Here is a 17,201-nt window from a genome sequence, read left to right as displayed (position 1 = left end):
GGTTTGCTGACCACTGCCCTAGTCCATAACTTTACATTTAACTGCTATTTTCTCCTTTAAAGCAAATAGCCAAGTCCCCTACCACTCTCTACCTAGAAGATGTCAAAACTTGAAGTCCTTACCCAGCAGTCTCCTCTTTCTCATCATGGAGTCGTTTAAGGATGTCCAGCAAGGAGGCCAGGCCCTCAGCACCAAATGTTTGCACCCAGCTGTAAGGAACAGACATAGACAATGCAATATTAAATCACATCAATAAATTCATCGGTACGGAAACAAAGTTTATCCTGGCAACTCCTTACTCCCTATCTAGAACATTTTCATACTTCCCTGACTCTATTCATCATCAGTCCCCACCAGTGAACTCTAACCCTGAGCTCTTACTCCTGATACCACCTCAAAATCTCACCTGACAGGGTTGTTGTTGAGGGAGACACGAAGGGACTCCAGGCAGCTGAGCAGAGACATATCCCGCAAGCCTGACCTCAACTCCTGAATGTACATCATGGGAGACCGAGAGCTCTCCTTTTGGCTCATGCCCTAGACAGGAGCATAGAGAGAGATTAGTAAACCCTGGACCCAGTCATAAACTGGACTAGTATTAGTCAATACAGTTTAAATAATATCAAGGCAGATACCCATCATACATACCACCAAACTATGTGAGACTCAGAATTTCTCATCCCATTCCCCATATACACTTCATGAAAATTGAATCAGACAAAAAGTATGTGAGATTGATAACTTAAGTGAAAGTACAAAACAAGTAGGCTTGTATAACAGAATGAAACAGAACTGATACAGACATAAAATGTTTTAGGAAATTGGCAAAACAAACGACCAAGATAAGGGCAAAGTGTGTCATGGGGTACCTGCCCCAGAACTCACAGCCTTGGAGGTGTGCAAGTATTGGGACACCATCTCCCTCTTGATAATAATGTCCTTCTCTCTCAAAGGTTGCTGTTTCTCCTCATTCAGGTTCATATCCACCTAGTAGAGGAAAAAGGGAAAAAACAAAATTGCCTCAACTTCCTTACAAGTTTTCAGTGTTTAATATTTTATATACTTAGTGAAGAGTTGAACACATTAAATGCTTATTGAATAAATTTTCCTGATCCCTAGAGATTTCAGCCATTACAGATGATGAACATTCCTCAGGGACAGATGTGGTTAATATTTTGGTATAAATCCTTGTAGACATTTTTATACATACTAGAGGCCAATGCACGAAATTCGTGGAAGGGGCTCGGTCCCCACCTACGCTGCGGCGCCGGCACCGCAGAAGCCGCCTCTACCTCAGCCCTCGCCTGCCGAGGCAACAGCCCCGGCTTCGTCCGGAAGGTCATCCGGAAGGACATCTGGTCTAATTAGCATATTATGCTTTTATTATTATAGATACACTTAACATTTTCCTAATAAAAATGGACTCAATATTAAATGAAAATTTTATTTGTACTATATTGAATGAAAAGCACACGTTTTTTGCACTATGGATGGACCTTAATAATCTCTTAGACTGAAGTACTGAGTGACTGACATCATTCAAACAACAGCAAAATCAACACCAGCCAATTCTACAGCACTAGGGCCTAAACACCCATTATCCCCACTTCACACAGTCCACTGGAAACTGTGAAAAAGCCCCTCAACAGACATAACCGGCAATGTGTTATGGGAGAAAGGCTCTACTTGAGCCTATGACATGTATGACATGTATGAGCCTATGTGTCTGAGCCCAGCATCTCAGTGAGCACAAGTTTAACCCTAAAAAGTCCAGAATATTATTTGAAATGAGGCAAACACAGGGGAACAATAGATATAATCTGTTTTTTTCTTGGTGTGTTTGTGTGTGTGTGAAGGGGGCGGGTCACTGCTCCCAAACAGCAGTATTAATTTGACATTTTCTGACTCAATTCCTGGTGCTTTCCCCCTCATTTTACAGCTAAATTGAACATAGAAGTTGCCAACTGCTGGCCTTCACATTGAATCAGACCCAAAAATAAAGTATGTTTTGCTTGACTAGCTCAACATTTTAAATTTGGGAAACTTCAAATAAAAATATGAATTTCTAGTATCAAATTTCAGATTGTATGAGAAACTCTAAAAGTCAAACTGTTTCTATAGAAAAACCTATAGATTAAATGAAACTTAAGGGGATATTAAGTATAATGGACTTCTATGGAATTGTGATTTGAATTAAAAAAGTATTTTTTTAAATGACCTAATTGGGGAATTCTGGATGTTAGCTATGATATTTGATGCTATTAAAGAATTATTGTGGTGGGGGTTTTTATTACAAATTTCTAGCTTCTTCTAAAAATAGAGTATCTGCCACTACTGCACCAGTATTCCCAACTGGAATGCTACAAAACCTATAGGAACTAACAAAAATGCCAGAAGTCTTTCTTCATTTCACCACAGTCCTCATTTTTATCATCTTCTATTAACTTATTTATGCTACCTCCCTGGCCCTAAAGACATCTAAGTTTGTAATCCAGCAAGGAGACTGTCTCAATAGATCACACTCAGACTCTTAATGTACTTGGATTACTAAGAGATGAACTAAAAGCTTCAGTGAAAAATAATAGTAGTACAGATTGAGTATTTACTATAAACCAGGTCCTATCTTAAGGATTTTAAGCTCATGCTTTTAATTAAGTGAGGCCTGCACTAGTCTCTATTTGAATCTGAGATCATATCCAGGCATTATACGAGTCGTATGAAATCTTAAAAGCACGTACTCAAAACTTTCCCAGACTTATCACTAATGGACATTCACCGAGTGTCCTCCCCACTCAGTGTTCCTCACTAAGAACAGCAAAGTAAGCCACATCCATGTATACGTCATTACTTAACTGACTTCAGTCACAGCCTTTAAAGGTCTTCTTAGTGAATATAGCATCAGAATACTCTTTCTAGATTCACCATTGAATAGAAGACCTTGGGCAAATGATGCCTTTCCATCCCTCAGTCTCTTCTTCGTACAGAGTTCGCTGTGAATGTTTCAACACTTCATCTACTCTGGCTAACCCAAGTCTCTACACTACCACAGGAACTGACCCACTCCCCCTAGGTCTTTGTGGCTAAAGTGTTGCTGGGCAGAAATACATTAACAAGGTAGTCAGTGGTCAGACATTTCCAAGCCTAACTCACAGATTCAAATCATATATTTAGTCCCTTCATTAATGGAACTGCTAGTAAGAAGTTCCCTGTTAAGCCTGGAATTCTTTGTAATTAGGGCTAGTTAGAGGGAATGTGCACCAAAAAAGGGCCCACTATGCCCAAATGCATTATCAGAAAGAAACAACATTTTGGGATGGGAAACTTACCAGCATCTGTTCAAAAAGTATTAAAACTTGCTCATCTGAAATATCTTGCAATGACTGTGCTGAGGGATCATCCCCGTATGATGAATTTCTATGAGAAGAATTGGGCTTTTCCTTCTCCTTCTTAATTCTCATGCTGGTAAATCTCTCCAGCTGAGAAAGAGAAAAAAGTATTAGCAGCGATCCATTTTCACATACACATTAAATAGCCTCTTCTACACACATGATTCCTCTGGTTTGTGATTAGTCCAAGATTCTTCTGGCATTAATAAAACAGCCTTCTTCATATCTAATATCTAATTTAGTATACTGTACTCTCATCTTTACACAAAAATAAAAGGACTGGAGTATTAAGATTTGGAACCTCTCTAAAAAGAGAAAACTTTGTTCTTGAGCTCCCTTGCCATTTCTAGTAGCACAGAACTAAAAGCATTTCATGTACTGAGCTATCTCAATTAAATGCCCTTTGTTTCCCTCTAGCTATCCAATAATAAATCTGGCAAAGCCCTCAGAGGATCTTTCCCTTCCAGAGGTAACCATGACCACAGATTTTAATAGATGTAAGTCACAGAGAATAAATGAGCCTTAAAACAGGAGTGGGGAATGTTCAGCCTGAGGGCCATATAAAGCCCTCGAAATAATTTGGTCTGGCCCTGCACCAAGGCATTAGGGGTGAGTTAATTAAATGTCTGACCAAACACAGCAGGCTAATTTTTAAGTTGATAATTTTGTATGGTCCAAGAATGTTATAAATATCCATATGGCCCTTAGCAGAAAAAAGGTCCCCCACCCCTGCCTTAAAACCAGAAACCATTCCTTTTTCTTTCTTCTGTACATGCCATAGCACTTGTTTTATGTAGGCAGCAAAAGTTCAATACATATTCTTCAAAATCCCCTTGCAAAGAATGCTATGTAATTCAGGGGTATATATGCCATCTTTCTGCCAACAAAATGCTCATGAACCATTCCTCAAACCTCCAGTAGAATTGCTCAAATAAAAAAGTCACCGATAAGCTGCAGCTTGTCAGCTCAACCTGTTTGAAAATAATAGTAACAAGTATCTGTAAGCATTATGGAGCTTCAGGTGATATGAGCGGCATCCAGACTGCAAGTTCACTTGAAGTTTAAGGAAAGTGAGCCCAGCCAGTGTGGGCCAGTGGTTGAGCATCAGACCCATGAACCAGGAGGTCATGGTCAGAGCACATGCCTGGGTTGTGGGCTCCATCCCTAGCAGGGGTCGTGCAGGAGGCAGCTGATTGATAAATTTCTCTTGTCACTGATGTTTTTATCTCTCCCTCTCCCTTACTTTCTGAAATCAATAAAAAATATATTGAAAGAAAGAAAGTGGTAATCCTGGAAGCCAATGAGTGTGCCAGGGAAATGCATGCAATGAGCCAAACATAGAGCAAAGAGTTAGGAAAATGCTTTGGGATGCTCTGAGAGCAGAACTTATACCACTTACAAGTTATAGAAAACCAAAGTTATAGTAACTGGTAAATATCGCAATGTAGAAAATGAGCTAGAACATGCACATGCTGAACAGTATTTCCTTACCTCATCTGCCATGAGTCGCTTCAGAGTCTAGGAAATGGGAAAAAGGAGGGAGAAGAGATATCAATGAAATGCCAGGAAACTTCCAAATACCAGATGAGTTGGGAGAAAAAAAGAAGAAAAAATTCCTTGAAAGGATCTAAGTGACTTCCCACAAGCTAAAAGATTTCTGCCCAACTATTCCTCAGCACATTCTCTTAAGAGGCAAGAAGAATTTTAAGATCACTAACATATGGCTCATTGAAGAAAAAAGAAAGATGGCGACCTGAAAGGACTCTGAATCCAATGAACAATAAACCTATGAAACGTGCACAATTTTATTGGTAAATAAGGAAATGCAAACTAAAACTACAATGAGATATCGTTTTGCACTCACCAAGATTGGCAAAATTTTTCATGTCTGTCAGGTCACAGAGCAGCGGAAGCTCTCACACATTGTTGGTAATGTAAATTGCTATGGCCACTTTGGAAAATAGTATGAGCATTATCTAGTAAATTTAATACTCTAAACCTCAACAAATTGATTTTTATATATCCACTCTGTAGAAACTTGCACATATATAGCAGGATGCATTTAATGAGAATGTTCACAGCAGCAGTATACTATCTAAAACAGAGAACCATCCAAATAGCCATAATGACTAGAATGGATAAACTGGTATATTGGTACAGTGGAAATTGATTACATAAAGAAAATGAGCCCTAACCAGTTTGGCTCAGTGGATAGAGCATTGGCCTGCGGACTGAAAGGTCCCGGGTTCGATTCCGGTCAAGGGCATGTACCTCGGGTGCAGGCACATCCCCGGTAGGAGGTGTGCAGGAGGCAGCTGATCGATGTTTCTCTCTCATCGATGTTTCTAACTCTCTATCCCTCTCCCTTCCTCTCTGTAAAAAATCAATAAAACATATATTAAAAAAAGAAAGAAAGAAAACGAATGGCCTTGGCCAATGTGACTCAGTTGGTTGGAGCACTGTCCCATATACCAAAAGGTGGCAGGTTCAATTCCTAGTCAGTGCACATACCAGGTTGCAGGTTTGGTTAGTGGCAACCAATCATTGTTGCTCTCTCACATTGATGCCGCCTTCTTCTCTCTCTCTCTGCCCCCTCCTCTCTCTAAAAAAATCAATTAAAAAAAAAGTGAATGAACTTATGGTTACTCACAAAGATGAATATATTATTTAACTTACACTGAGTTTAAAAACATGTAAAACTAAATTGTATTATTTAGGATATAAAATTATATCCACAAATGTCAAAAAAATGGTTACTTGAGGTGGGTGAAAAGTTGTGACTGCAAAAATAAACAAGGGGGCTTCTTGAGGGCTTACAATATTCTACTTCTTTACATGGATGCTGGTTATATAGGTGTTTGGTTTATAATTATTCTATGTGTTTTATGTTCTCTTCTGTATACATGCTATACTTTACTTAAAAAAGTCTGAATGAGCAGGTGTGGGAAAGCAGGAATTCTCCTTCACCCTAATAATTAATTTTTAAGCCATGTTCTTTTGCTAATGTCCTTAGAAGAGTATAGTGAATACCTTTTGACCCTCCTCAAACCTCTGACCCTGCCACAAAGCTATTTTACTAACTTTTTTATGGACAAGAAAAATCTGTATCATTATGTTCATGGTCCCCATGTCAGTTCTCAGTTAAATCCAGTTAAACTGTGAATCTTAATTTTGCCCTCCATGGTTGAGGAAGTCAAGCTTCCACTGACTGAGTGCTAATCATTTGAAACTATAAGAACTTTGCTCAGCATCAACAGAATTTAGTTAGTTGATGTGTGCTGCATACTGGGGAGTGAAGACAGAAGGATGATGGAGAGACAGCAACACCCAAGTAGACTAGCAATTCCTTTGATCACCACCCTAAGTGGCCTGGCACAGAGAAGTGACACAAGCCACAAAAAGGATGAGTTGAGTGTGTATAGTTTAAGTTGCCATTGCCAAGGTCAAACTTATTTGCTCTGAGACCAATTGCTTCCAGCATCTTGTCCTCCAAACACAAAATGTTCCCTCAGAACCAAGCAAAACCTAAACAATTCTTGGATGGATGTAAGTAACATAGGTAACAGAACCTGGATGTAATAAATCAGTGCCAGCTGGATTGTTCAGATTCAGGGAAACCAGCAACCTGTTCCTTCTGTTTACAGACTCTTGTTTCTCTTCCATCCATCCTCACTACTACTACCCAAGTTCACGCCATTATTATCTCCTGCTTGATTTATTGCAACAGTCTCCTAACTGATCTCCCTGCTTTCAGTCCCATCTGCACCACACCAACTCCATTCTCCATATTATATATTCAAGAGTAATCTTTCTAAAATGCCAAATGGTCCATGTTATTCTCCACTTAAAACCCTTCAATAGCTCCCCACTGCCCTCACTCACATCAAAATCCAAATTCCTTAGCAAGGCATATAACATTTCTGGCTTCTTTCCCTCGACTCATCTCAACAAACCCTCCACCTCAAACTCTTCTGGGCATCTTGAACCAGCCACAGGTTCCAAGCAGATCATGCTGTCTCACCACCGACTTTCCCCAGGCTGCTGCTTCCCTCAGCCTACTATGTCTTCAAGGCTAACTCCAAGATGCCCTACAGGATGACACCTCCTCTAACTGGACAGGTACTGTTCTTTGTGTTTCCATAGTAATAGGTACTTGTTTGTCACACAGCATTAGTAGAGGATTACAACTGTCTTTGATTGTCTGCCTCCTCTATCTTTTTCCAACTCAGTTCCTTCAGGGCAGAGCCTGAGACTTAGTCATTACATCTTCTATGAACAAATAACATAACCTGGGGCTGCTTGCCTAAAATAACAATCCCTGGAGAAGCCCTCAAATTATATTCCTCCTCTTCACTGTATCAGTGAAGAAACTGAAGCTCAGACAGGTGGAGTAAATCATCGAGATCACATGATTAGGGGCAAGCTGGGTAGGAGCTCCAGTCTCCAGATTCCAAAGCCCAAATAGCTGTATTCCCCAAATTCTTCTGCCTTGTCCCATTTAATGCCCACTAACTCTTGCCTTTAGATACAAAAGTAAACATATTTTCTTAAGAAGAAAGATAATAGTTTCCCTTGGTGTATCATTAAAAACAGATTTAATTCTTTAAAAAAAAGTATCCATGTTTTAGTTCTCAGTTTGAGTAAGGAGAGCAAAAAATGATCCATGCAGGATAAAAGCTGCATTTCCTCAACTAGTCCAAGAGAGGGCAGCAACTACCAGCAAAAAGAATCACAGGCTAGACAAAATTCTGTTTCAGAACCCCATATAACACCTGAACAGCAAGCCCAATTCGATTATCGAAATGGAACTTTCTGCTATGGTATATTGAGGGTGTCTGGTTTATTTATATAATACTGTATATTTTCCTTAGAGATCCTATGTATACTGGTTGCAAACAGTAAGTTTTTAAAAAGTTGTATCATTAGTTGTTTTGTGGATTCTCTGAGATAGCAAACAAGAAGTTCCTAGATTATGAAAAGTAAAAAGAACTGCCCTGGGCGGTGTGCTCAGTTGGTTGGGCATTGAAGGGTTGCTGGTTCAATTCCTGGTCAGGATACAGGTCTGGGTTTCGGGCTTGATCCCCAGTGGGGGGCATGCAAAAGGTAGCCAGATCAATGTTTCGCTCTGACATTGATGTTTCTCTCTGTCCTTTCCACTCTCTCTCAAGATCAATTTTAAAAATCTTTTTTTAAAAACTTTTTAATAAGGACTCTCATCATTTCAACCCTCTAAATGCTTCCACTCTCACCACTGACCCTGTTGACTGTCAATTCTCTTCTGTCCCCAAACCAACCCCTTAACTCTCCTAGCCTGTCTGCACTAAATACTTCATCTTCCTGTCCCTCCTATTGAGTTTTCCACTAAAACTTTAAACTGCAAATACAGATACTAAAGGATGTATAAATACTTAATAAAAAATTTTTAATATCAAAATCTGCTCATGAAAACAGATTAATAGAAACTTCCACGTACATATTAGCATAACCAATGGACATAGACACTGGGCGGAGGGGGCTTGCCCGGGGTGGGAATGGTTGGGCGCGGGGTCTATTGGGGAAAAAGGAGGTATAAGTAAAACTTAATAATAACAATAAAAAGAAACTTCCAGGTAAAAGATGGTACACTGAATCAAAACATTTAATTTTTACCCTTCTTGAAACTCTTCTAAATCTATAGAAAAGAACTTTTTAGAAAGAAAACAATGATGGAAGAAAGGAGGCTACAAGGTTGGGAAGAATAAGAAAAGACCAAATGCAACCAAATTTTGAAGCAGGGGAATAAATGGAAGGACTAATGGTAAACCCAATACACCTAAGAAAGCCGAGTCCTGCCCTGGCTGAGTGGCTCGATTAGTTGAAGCATCCCCCCATACACCAAAAGGTTGCAGGTTCGATTCTTGGTCAGGGCACATACCTAGGTTGTGGGTTCAATCCCCAGTTGCGGTGCATATGGGAGGCAACTGATCGATGTTTCTCTCTTACACTGATGTTTTTCTCTCTTTCCCTTTCCTCTCTCTCTAAAAATCAATAAGTATATCCTCAGGTGAGAATTAAAAACAAAACAAAAAAACATGAGTCCTAACCAGAAGTAGGAAAAGCCAATAACCAATCCAAAGTATACTTAAGAAACCACAAAAGGCTCGTGAATTAGTGGCACCAGATAACTACAGAAATATGGGGTGGAGGGGGGACAGTAGGTTAAAAATAAGATTGGTTGAGAGCTGTTTAAGAAGCAGATCTGTAGATATTGGGAGACTGTCCTCTCTTACTTCAGCAGAAGTCTGGAAGTTTATTCTTAGAAGAGGTTAAAACAGAGGGTCTCTAGATTGGGGGATGTCAGGCATAGTTGTGGCTAGGGATCCTATATTAAAAAATAATAATAATAAGTTAATCTATGCATATTATATACTAAGACACCCAGCACTTTCCCCCTTCTAGTTTCTCAAACCCCCAGCAGCCAGCCCTTACTGTTAAGGCAGAGGGTTGGAAGAGTCTTCTCTGGGGAATTGAAAAGCTCTGTGGCCCAAAATGGTAGCCACTAGCCACATGTAACTACTGAGCACTTCTAATGTGGCTACTGTGACTGAGGAAGGAATTTTTAATTTTATTTAATTTTAACAAAATTTAAATTTAAAAACTAATAAGTTAATGTTAAATTTAAGTATATTCAGAACACCCTTGGTATGTGAATCTACTTTTCACTTGTAAATTTTATGAAATCTAAATACACATCAAGTATTTTTTTTAATTGATTTCAGAGAGGAAAGGCAAGGGAGAGATAGAAATATCAATGATGAGAGAGAATCACTAATAGGCTGCCTCCTGCACTACTCCTTCTGAGTATCAAGCCTGCAACCAAGGCATGTGCCCTAACCAGGAATCAAACCGTGACCTCCAGGTTCATAGGTAAACGCTCAACCACTGAGCCACACTGGTCAGGCCCATCAAGTATTTTTTATGAAAATTGAGCATCCAAATTGAGATGTGCTATAAATGTAAAATAAACACTGGAATTCAATAACTTAATATAAAACACAGAATGTAAAATATCTCAATAGCCCTGGCTGGTGTTGCTAAGTAGTTAGAGAGTCAGGTATCATGCACGGAAGGGTTGCGGGTTTGATTCCTGATCAAGAGCAGGTACCTGGGTTGGAGGTTCGATCCCTGGTCCTGGTCTGGGCGCATGCAGGAGGCAACCAATTGATGTGTCTCACATTAATGTTTCTCTCTCTCCCTCCCTCCCTCCATCATTCCCTCCCTCTCTCCCTCTCTTCTCCCCTCCCTCCCTCCCACTCTCTCTAAAAATCAAGGGAAAAATCCTAGGGTGAGGAATAACAAAACAAAAAATCTCAGTAATTTATATATTTCCTACATATTGAAGTAATATTTTACATATACTGAATTAAACAAATGATATTAAAATTAATCTCACATGTTTCTTTTTACTTTTTCTTTTTGCCTTTTTCTGTGGCTACTAGAAAATATATAATTACATATGTGACTCACTTTATATTCCTATTGGCCCAGGTTGTCTTACAGTAAAGTACACAGACAACAGCCCTAGCCATCCAGACCTTTCAATCAGTTCTTTAGTCCCTCATTTTTAAATATTAGCAGACAAAACTCAGGATTATCAGACATTTGAGGAAAACTATCAATATATGTGGGAAAAGAGAAAAAAAACAACTTATATAAATACTATGCAAAGAGAAGAAAAAATTTTAAAAAGCATTAATATCCACAAGAGACAACACAATACCATTTTAAAAAGAAACATTCAAAGGAAAAAGAACCCTTAACAGAGGTTCTCAACCTGTGGGTCGCAACCCTTTGGGAGTCGAACGACTCTTTCACAGGGGTCGCCTAAGACCATCGGAAAACACATATATAATTACATATTGATTTTGTGATTAATCACTATGCTTTAATTATGTTCAATTTGTAACAATGAAAATACATCCTGCATATCAGATATTTACATTACGATTCATAACAGTAGCAAAATTACAGTTATGAAGTAGCAACGAAAATAATTTTATGGTTGGGGGTCACCACAACATGAGGAACTGTATTAAAGGGTTGCGGCATTAGGAAGGTTGAGAACCACTGCCTTAGAAGATGAAAATATGAGAACAGAAACTCAAGAGGAAGCTCAATAGAGGATAGGAAGAAAGAATTGAGGAATCTCCTTAAAAAGTAGAGCAAAAAGATGGAAAAATGAGAGAGAAGATAAGAAAATTAGATGAGTTTGGGAGGTACAATATCCAAATTAGTAGGAAAAAACAGCAAATTATCAAGAAATAATTCAAGAATAGTTCCCAGCACTGAAGGATGAGTGTCTAACACAAAGGACAAAAGCACACAAGCATATCATGGTGACATTTCAAAACACTTGGAATACAAAGAAAATTTACAAGATTCGACAGAGAGGAAAAGTGATCATATACAAAGGAATCAGGCAAGCTTTGAATTTTTTTTTATAATAAACCAAAAGCTAGATGGCAATGGAACAAGGCCTTTAAAATCTGAAGAAAAATAATTTCCAACCTAGAATTCTATATACCCGACCAAACTATCAGTCAAATGTAAGTTCAGAATAGACATTTTCAGACAGTTAAACTTTCAGGAAGCTATTGTAGTATATAATCCACCAAAATGAGGGATCAACCCAAGAAAGTAGAAGACGTGAAATACAGGAAATAGGAGATCTAACACATGAAAGAAGTAAAGGAAATCCCTAGGACAAAGATTCCAGATGACTACTCTGTGCCAAGGAACACAATTAAAATGGAACCATGAGACTGAGCCAGACCCTCAAAACTGTCACCCCCATCAATCACTTTTCTTCTGGCTTTTTAAACTGACAATACCTTCTGAACCTGATCCAGATTCTTGGATTGTCCAAACCATATGGCCCACTGGTATCCTCAGAAGGGACCCTTTTAAACACTCAGAAAATCTAAAGTCGTACTATGACTCCAAGACAGTATTCAGTTTATCTTCAACTGGGCACCTCCATCTAATAGTGTCAATATTGTCTACACTAATAAAAGAGAAAGATGCAAATTGACCGTACCTTCACGATGCCCACCAGCCAATCAGAAGTGAGTGTGCAAATTAACCCAACAAAGATGGCGAGGTAATTTGCATACGCAGGGGCCAACGACGCAGGCTTTCTGCACCGCCCCAGCCGCTCTGGGCCTCTGGTCAGTGTGGGGAGGCGGGAAGGCAGCTCCGGGCCTGAGTGAAGGTGGAAAGGTAGCTCTGGCTGGAGCGAAGGCGGTGCCGGCAGCCAGGGGAAAGAAGGCCCATTCTTGCACGAATCTTCGTGCGTCAGGCCTCTAAGTCATTTACATAAAGTCTAGATTTTTTTTGCTTATTTACTCAATTTTTATAATAATCTTTCATTTATATGCAAACATATTGGTAGAAGGGGTAGGACAACATTTATTCCACAGGAATTTTTTATTCAACAGAATTAATGGGTAAATAAATTTCTAAAGATCATTAGCTGGTACAAGAAAGGAGCTTAACAAAACTGAGTTTAATAAAATGAGCTTCATCTTCTCCAAAGGATTCTTAGTATTACCAAATCATATTTTATCAAATTACTCAAAGGTAGATTGCATCAAAAGTAACAGCATCAAAAATAAATATACTTGGCTGGGTATGCTCTGCAATAAGACCATCAATCAACATAAAAATAAAAAGCTGTATCCTTAACTTGACTTCCAGAGTAATTCAAGGCTCTGATTCAGTCACCACATCCTAATGTAATATGTGGCAAGATAAATCTTTTGCTTACCAATCTTCAGGAAATAAGAAACCTCCTAGATACTTTACAGTTTGGTTTCTTTAAGAAAATAAAAATTAAAAAGTCAAAAGATCCTAAGGTATGCCGTATGAGGCCAAACTAATTAAAGTAAATGACTTAATGAGTTTTAACACATTCTGATCAATTATTATATTAAATGCAAATGAACTATAAAACTTCCTTTCCATAACTGGATTTATTGCAGTGGTGATGATGGTGTATCTATTAATACTTCAACTTTTAAAAAGCTGGTTCAGTGGATAGAGAGTCAGCCTTAGGGGCCTGCAGGAGGTAGCCAATCAATGATTCTCTCTCATCATTGATGTTTCTATATCTCTTTCCCTCTCCCTTCCTCTCTGAAATCAATAAAGATATACTAGTATTTAAAACAAAACAAAAAAAAACCAGACACACCTCTTGAGATCATAAAATGGAATGGTGAGATCTCACTCTGTAAAGGCAATTGTACTGTTATTACTACAGAAAGACTTGTAAAATACACACCTGATGACTTAACTAGTTGACACTGCATTCCAAAAATAAGGCAGGAAAAAAGCTATTCCTCATCTATAAAGTATACACTTAACCATAGTCAATCATTTGGCAAAAAGAACTAAAGCACTTACTCAAGCCAGGCTCTAAGTATTTTATATCAGATCCTTCTTCAGACCATTTATTATAACTGTTTCTGTGGACCATATTGTAAGTTGTTCAGGGGCAAAAACCCTGTCTTGTTCATTTGATATGCCCAACATTTAATAAGTATTTTTAAAATTAGCATCACTGTAGGTTTAGGAGCATCATTCTAAGCATAGTATATATTCATTCACTCATTACTTCATTCAAATTGAGCAAACTGAGGAAAAGTGTCAAGTCAAGGTTTATGACAGTACAGTATGATTGTCACAGACAGCTCAGGAAACTATCAGACCAAACCTTCAAGAGTAATGTCCTTCCCTATGAATGAGAGCAGGGGATCCTGATTGGTCTTTCAGCCCACATGACATATTTGTTAGCTGTCCTTGGGGAAAATAGCCAATCAGGGGACACACATCACATAGAGAGTCTTCCACCTCCTTTGAAAAGCAATAAATCCTCAGTAAAGATACAGGTTCTGTATGGTTAAAATGGAAAGTGTCACTGCAGCCAATGACAATTTTCCTTCAACTCCTAATCTACCTACCCAAGAAACACCAGGTAAGGTGTTCAGAATCATATAGAACAGAGAGCAGGGTCTGGTTCTGATTCATTTATTTATTCTATCACAGGACTGACATTCAGTCCCTTAGGGTAGTGAGGCAACAGAAGGTCATAACATGGACTTGAATACAATTTCCAATGATTCCTATTCCAGCTTTGCCACAAAGCATGCCACATTTCTACTAAAGTACAGTAAAGGCAGGGTAAGCTTTTCTTTTTATCTATCACAGTTTTAGTCTTCCTATCTTTAGGACTATGCTGTCTCATAGGACTAGTGTAACTAGAACTAGAGAATAAATAATAAAATGGATATAAAGCATTTTGTTTTGCAAAGTGCTTTATAAAAGGCAAATAATACATGAGGATGAAACTTGCTAGTCTCCCTTCAATTCCCACACCTTATACTAGTAAAGGAGTCAATTAGAACTACAGAGAAGGAAGTAATGGATACCTTCAAATGTAGAGACATTCCCTTCCATTTGCAAGGAATGGCCCAAGAATGACATAGAATGAGTCAATATTTCATCTACCGTTCACAGAGAAACAAAATAGATTCTGACATCACTACTTATTGGTGTCAACATCCTAAACAGGAGTTGTGTAGAACTGAAGCAGCCACTTAAAAAAAATAAAAGAAAATGAGTATGTCGGAGGAAAGGAAGTCTAAGAGGGAAGCACAAAAAGACAGGAAATATAAAGCTAATTTATATTAAGCTTTTTAAAATATTAAGTCATATAAAACTGATTTAACATTATAAAGTTAAGGGTGTTTAAGGGAAAGAAAACTGCTGAGTCCCCAGGAATGGGGATAGCACACTCATATTCTCCATGATCACAAAGGAAAATGTGCTAAAGGAATAAGTCAGACTCTAGTAGTTCATTCATTAATTTCCATCTGGCCTCAGCATCCCCATAGCTAAACTCAGTAAGGGAGAGTTAAACTGGTTAGAATTCACACAAGAGAAAACAAAGGGAACATAGCAGAGGAGAATCTAAGATCTTCTATTCTTAAAGAGTTCTTTCAGTCTGTCTCTGCCTTCCAGAAGCAGTATCTTTTTCCTGATACTACCCAGGGAGTCCTGAAAAATTCCAAGTAGTGACACATGTCAAGCACAAGTTAGAAATGCCATATAAAGAGCACTAGGTAACTATGATCCATTTCCTGTTTCAATAATTTACTTATAGATTTGAAATAATTTCCTTATAAATTAAAAACAACAAACTCAATTTTCTACACAACTGTCTAAAACTACTTGTGAGAATCTGTTTTCCAATAAACCACATTTCCTGACTATAATTCAAATGAGGGGAAAACTATCTGAATATTAGGATTCAATCCTCTGAAAGGTCCAAAATATGTTTTAATACAGTAATCCTCAAATAGTCTAAGAAGGCAAGTCTCTTGGGGGAATGTTTTGCCTCCAGCTTAGCTCATCTTGAAGCCCTGGGTCTGGCATAGCCTGCATCCTAGATAGCTGATAGCCTAGAGTAAAGAAGGAAAGTCCACTCAGGTTTCACTATTCCAGCTCAGCAGAACAGGTGGAAACCAGGCTGGGAACACTGCATTCTTCCTACTAGTCCATCCAAACAAACTGCCAGCCCCTTGTACTATGTAAGCACTCATGCGTTGGACAAACAAGCTGCCAGTAGAGAAAGTGCTCAGATTCTGGAAGTCCTAGTTTCCTATCAAGTATCAAAAGTGTGGCAGATATGCCCATCTCCTTTGCAGTTAGGAAGGAGGTGCACATATAGTCTGTCATCTGTTGAAAGAACGTAAGCAAAGCTTTCTTCCTTTCAAACATTCTACGGTTCTGATGAAACTTTAGAGTACATATATAGAAAGCAATCCTATATAATAAAAGGGTAATATGCAAATTGACCGAAGGGCAGAATGACCAGTCGCTATGACGTGCACTGACCACCAGGGGGCAGACGCTCAATGCAGGAGCTGCCCCCTGGTGGTCAGTGCACTCTCACAAGGGGAGCGCTGCTCAGCCAGAAGCCTGGCTCATGGCTGGCAAGCACAGCGGCAGTGGTAGGAGCCTCTCCTGCCTCCATAGCAGTCAGAAATCCCAAGAGAGCTCCTGGACTGCAAGAGGGTGCAGGCCGGGCTGAGGGACCCCCTGCCCCCGAGTGCACGAATTTCATGCACTGGGACTCTAGTAACTAATGTTAACCTATTTTTCCAAATTTCAACATATTTCTCAAGCTCCAAATACTGTTACTTGTTCTTTACTTTCGTACTAAGCTTCTCTCTTTACTGCCTGAGTTTAGAGAACATGGTGATTGCTCCTTTAAAAACGGGTGTTGTCCATTCATTTGGAAACAGTGACTCAGGAATGCTGTTTCACAATCTCTGTAGCAACTGGCTTCTCCCATGTTGTTATGTCAGTAGCAAGACATCTACTCTTCCTCAAGGGTGGACCACCCGTCTGTCACACCCAAGGTCTGGTAGACAGGAAGTTCCTGCACTGACACTGTTTCTACTACAGGCACCAAATAGGAGGCCGCCTTGTTTTAAATCCCATTCTCAAACCCTTCCTTTCTAAATGATGGTTACACCTTTTTTTTCCTCTCTTCACATTATTCCTGAACACCCAGAAATAGTCACAGCCTACTGACAATAGCTTAACTGATCCAAATATTACATTACTACTCAAAAAGCCAGATTTGATCTTATGAAACCACAGTAAACATTTTCTGACCTTTTACAAATCTAGAAGATTTTATTTTGAGAAAATCTTCAGTTGTGGGAGAGCATGGATGAAATATCATTACTCCTCCATCAATACCAGTAATAT

General features: G+C 38.9%; 1 protein-coding gene across 1 annotated transcript in view; it reads right to left on the bottom strand.

Annotated features, from left to right (window-relative positions):
- The window catches only part of DIAPH1 (diaphanous related formin 1), a 63,455-nt gene extending 48,571 nt beyond the window's left edge, over nucleotides 1-14,884 (bottom strand). Inside the window, exons 1-6 of the mRNA XM_006086437.2 lie at nucleotides 14,852-14,884; nucleotides 4,878-4,904; nucleotides 3,327-3,476; nucleotides 886-987; nucleotides 407-537; nucleotides 123-209 (exon numbers count right to left, since the gene is read on the bottom strand). Coding sequence (XP_006086499.2) covers nucleotides 123-209; nucleotides 407-537; nucleotides 886-987; nucleotides 3,327-3,476; nucleotides 4,878-4,904; nucleotides 14,852-14,869 — 515 coding nt within the window. The 5' untranslated portion in view covers nucleotides 14,870-14,884. The remainder of the gene's footprint in view (nucleotides 1-122; nucleotides 210-406; nucleotides 538-885; nucleotides 988-3,326; nucleotides 3,477-4,877; nucleotides 4,905-14,851) is intronic.
- Nucleotides 14,885-17,201: the final 2,317 nt, after the last annotated feature.

This window comes from Myotis lucifugus, unplaced genomic scaffold, assembly GCF_000147115.1.
Source record: "Myotis lucifugus unplaced genomic scaffold, Myoluc2.0 scaffold_28, whole genome shotgun sequence".
In the NCBI taxonomy this organism is placed as follows: domain Eukaryota; kingdom Metazoa; phylum Chordata; class Mammalia; order Chiroptera; family Vespertilionidae; genus Myotis; species Myotis lucifugus.
The sequence above is the reverse complement of the archived record's forward strand: the minus strand, read 5'-3'. Positions and strand labels throughout refer to the sequence as shown.